Source organism: Limulus polyphemus, unplaced genomic scaffold (assembly GCF_000517525.1).
Source record: "Limulus polyphemus unplaced genomic scaffold, Limulus_polyphemus-2.1.2 Scaffold7407, whole genome shotgun sequence".
Classification (NCBI taxonomy): Eukaryota; Metazoa; Arthropoda; class Merostomata; order Xiphosura; family Limulidae; genus Limulus; species Limulus polyphemus.
The window spans coordinates 24989-29329 of record NW_013673017.1 but is presented as its reverse complement, the minus strand read 5'-3'; the positions used below and the strand labels follow the sequence as shown (position 1 = coordinate 29329).

At 30.7% G+C, this 4341-nt stretch overlaps 1 protein-coding gene across 1 annotated transcript in view; it reads left to right on the top strand.

Moving 5' to 3' along the window:
• Positions 1–4341, top strand: part of LOC106474589 (cyclin-H-like) — a 12999-nt gene that overhangs the window by 6993 nt on the left and 1665 nt on the right. The window contains exons 6-7 of the mRNA XM_022402901.1: positions 1021–1311; positions 2356–2434. Of these exons, the coding sequence (XP_022258609.1) occupies positions 1021–1311; positions 2356–2434 (370 nt within the window). The remainder of the gene's footprint in view (positions 1–1020; positions 1312–2355; positions 2435–4341) is intronic.

Sequence of the window (4341 nt, the reverse complement as noted above, 5' to 3'; positions counted from 1 at the left end):
AACTTTGTTCTACAGTGTGAAAGATCTGATTATTTTGGTCGATCCATATACTGAATGAGAAGGAAAATGTTTTATGTTGTATTTTGATTTAATTTATGTTTGAAATGAAATTGTTTTATTTATGTAGTAGCTAGTAGAATTTCTCTCACAAAAGTATATAAGTGTTTTCCAGGTCTTAGACATGTAGGTATTCTATTTAATAATATTCAAATTGTACTGTCTAATTTCCCATTATAACGAAATGCAGCATTTTCAAGTGATATTGATGCCGGTTTCTAAACTCTGGTGTTTATTGTGGAAACTTCCTTGGCTTCACCAATCATTAATATTTGCATTCTTGTGACTGGAGCATTCATTTTACTGAAACAACTATTTACACAAGCGTGTTATTATTTCTTAAACATTTTGTTGATAAAGATAGGAACAGATCAAATGAAAAAACTAATGTTTGATGAGATTAAATGTTGTTTTTCTAGCCCTTAGATACTACGTAATCTATATTCGAAATAGCGTCTTATAAGGTATTTCTAAGTTTGCACAAAAAGGTTTTACCATTATTGTAACATTTTACTAAATTCCTGTCCTTGTTTCTCTTACTTATCATATACTAAAACCTTTTCAGGACAACTCAAGCCCCTCTGTACAAACCTTGAATATTATGATGTTAATTTGTACATGTATTTTTAAGTCTATAGAGAAGTAACCTAAATTTTATATCATTTTAAATGGCTAATAATATTGTTAAAATTTCAGTTTTCATAATTCTTCTCGACACATCACTGTATTTGTCTACAAGTCTATAGAGAAGTAACCTAAATTTTATATTATTTTAAATGGCTAATAATATTGTTAAAATTTCAGTTTTCATAATTCTTCTCAACACATCACTGTATTTGTCTACAAGTCTATAGAGAAGTAACCTAAATTTTATATTATTTTAAATGGCTAATAATATTGTTAAAATTTCAGTTTTCATAATTCTTCTCGACACATCACTGTATTTGTCTACTGAATAATTAGTCAAAAACTTCAGAATATAACATTTATTACAGATTCCTTATTTGTACAATTAGTAAACATATTTGAAATTAATTCACATCTTCCTGGTGTTTTACCAGTTTTTTTTTTCCTTGTTAAACAAAATTCTGCGATTCTCTCTTTTTGTCAAATGTATAAAATTCTGTTTATTCTCTTTGCAGCTGTTTGGACAATGGTTAAAAGTATTGAATTTCCTCAAAAGGATAAGATGAAAGCAATTGAGAAGAAACTTGAGAAGTGTAGAAATGAAGAAAACAACCCAGACAGCTCAGTGTAAGAACCCTTATTAAAAAACCGTTAACTTGTAGAAACATTTTCTGTTGTTTCCTTCATTTACACCACATTAAAAAAGTTCATTAATGCTTGAAGTGAAAGTTAACTGCACGCCCTGAAAGCAGATTTTACACTTACATGAAACACAAAAGACAATGTACATTATGAATTATATAATAAACTCTTCTACCCAGAATAAATTTTAGAAAATATGGCACATTAGGCAAGCTGCTTTACTTGTTTGACAGAATTTAATCGGCTGAACTACCATATCGCTAACCTAACATCAGCTATACAATATCGACTGTAGCAACAACTGTTTCAAACTTAACATCAGCTACCGTATCATTTTTAGCCACAACTCCATTATACTTAACAATAACTACCACATTACTTATAGTCAAAACAACTCGTTATTTTTGCTCAATATGATTAACATTTGAACTGAACCTGGTGGTAAAATATAAGATCTTGATTCATGTTAAATTAGGTTTGAAAACAAAAAAATAGTCAAATTAATTACAAATTTGTACCTTGTTCTTCAATTTCTTGTATTTAGAAAAATATTGCACCAAGAAAGATTGGTTGGGAAGAGATAAAATTCGGTTAAAAGTAACAATTTGTTTAGAATTTAGATATAATAAATATACTTTGGACATGCCTGTGAGAATAAATGTGGACAAGAATTATGTAATTTTCCTGTATTTAATTTCTTGGAAATAAAATGATAATCAAATTGATGAAAATTTCTGAGAAAATCGTGAATAATTTGTAAGGTATGTGTGAGGAAAGGTTGTGAAATGATGGCAAGTGTAATGGTCAGTTTTTAGTCTTATCAAGATTAAATGTTAGCGTTACATATTTTAGTCATCTTGGTTTGATTAAGAGTTTTGGTTTAGTATGGAAAATGGTTTTTTTTTACCAAATATTTTCTTAAGGATTAAAAAAATTCGAGTTATAGTCTGTCTGTCTTTTATAAATTATGTAAAATTATTTTTGTTACTTTGTAACTGAGTGTTATATATTTTTTGTATTGGTCTTTAGTTATAAAAGAAAGCTCCAACAGATGATTGAAGATGAAGAAGAAATGGAAGACACTAGAAAATATGTTAAATTAACTGAGGCGAGTGATACGATATAAGTTATTTATCTAATTTTACTGATTAACGATAATTGGTGGACGTGATGGAGCTTGTCGTGTAAGTGTGAGCCAGGTGAGTTTACTTATGCTGCTCAGGTGTGCTAGAGTACTGCAGTTTAAAATTCTCGTGACCAATACTCTGGATATCCTAGTTCTACTGTTTCTTTTGTCTTGGTATTGGTCAGATTTTAGTTTCTGCTTAGATAGCACTTGTTCTTTGATATGTTATAACTGAGTGTAGGAAAAGAATGTCTTTAGATAGGAGCACGTCTAAGTACCTGTACAATTCACATTCATATATGTATGATAACATTCAAATAGTGTTTTTAATTACGTGTGACTCAGTATTATAGAGGCATACAAAGAAACATTAATGATCTTTTAAAGAAACACAATTAAATTTTAACAACTCCTCACTCGTATGTGGAACAACATGTCAAAGTTTCATTTTGTGGAGTACATAAACTGTTAATTTATTTTGAAATAACCACAATTTCAAGTACGGCTAGATCTAGTTTGACTTTGGTTAGATAAGTAACTTGTATTTATATCAATAAAGATATTAACTTTTCACTAAAGAACATATGAAGATACTGTTCACAAAGGAGTCTAATTTTAATAATTAATATCCAGTTCTGTTTTAAAATATTTAAATCAAACATTTGACAAACAGGGACAATTTGAAGATATATACATACGTGAAACAAAATTGTCTTTAAAAAAGTTTTAAAGAAACAGTTAACAAATTTTCAATGTAATATCCTACTATGCAGCAACATCAAAAATTAATAAAGTGCTTTTAACTTGTACTAGATTTTTGAGAAGACATGTTTATGTATATTGTCACATGGTGTATTAAACAAAGAGGAATTTCACTGGAATAGTCTTCAGTAAATGTTTACTTGGGAACTGGTTGCTCAAACATTTTTATCCTGACCTTTTATCCATAGGCCAGGTGGTTAGGGAGCTCGACTCGCAATCTGAGGGTCGCGGGTTCGAATCCCCGTCCCACCAAACACGCTTGCCCTTTCAGCCATGGGGGCATTATAATGTAACGGTCAATCCCACTATTCGTTGGTAAAAAGAGTAGCCCAAGAGTTGGCGGTGGGTGGTGATGACTAGCTGCCTTCCCTCTATTCTTACACTGCTAAATTAGGGACGGCTAGCACGGATAGCCCTCGTGTAACAAACCTTTTATTCAATAGTGACATCTTGTATCATGAAGTGGGAAACGGACCAATTGGGTGACACTTTACGAGTGGTTAGACTCCGTATCAGTTTAATACGTAATTGTTATTTCTACCCTGAACTTTTATCTAATAGTAACAACTTGTATCGTAAACTGGTAAATGGACCAGTAGGATGAAACTTTGCAAGTTTGTAGTTGTTTTATGTATTTGTTAGATATATTCTTACACAAACACACAGAAACCCTCTTCTTAGTACCTTTCAAAACAGGTTTACAGTGAAATACTGTTTGAAGGTATGTCTTTAAAATTATGTTGGACAAAATAATTTTGCTTGATTTTCTAATTCAAACGATTGATGATAAAACTTTGTATAATGATAGGTTCTACAGGTTTACCAAAAGTGGGAAATGAGACTGCAGGGACAATACAATCTAATACAAAGGATTGATGATAAAACTTTGTATAATGATAGGTTCTACAGGTTTACCAAAAGTTGGAAATGAGACTGCAGGGACAATACAATCTAATACAAAGGATTGATGATAAAATTTTGTATAATGATAGGTTCTACAGGTTTACCAAAAGTTGGAAATGAGACTGCAGGGACAATACAATCTAATACAAAGGATTGATGATAAAATTTTGTATAATGATAGGTTCTACAGGTTTACCAAAAGTTGGAAATGAGACTGCAGGGAC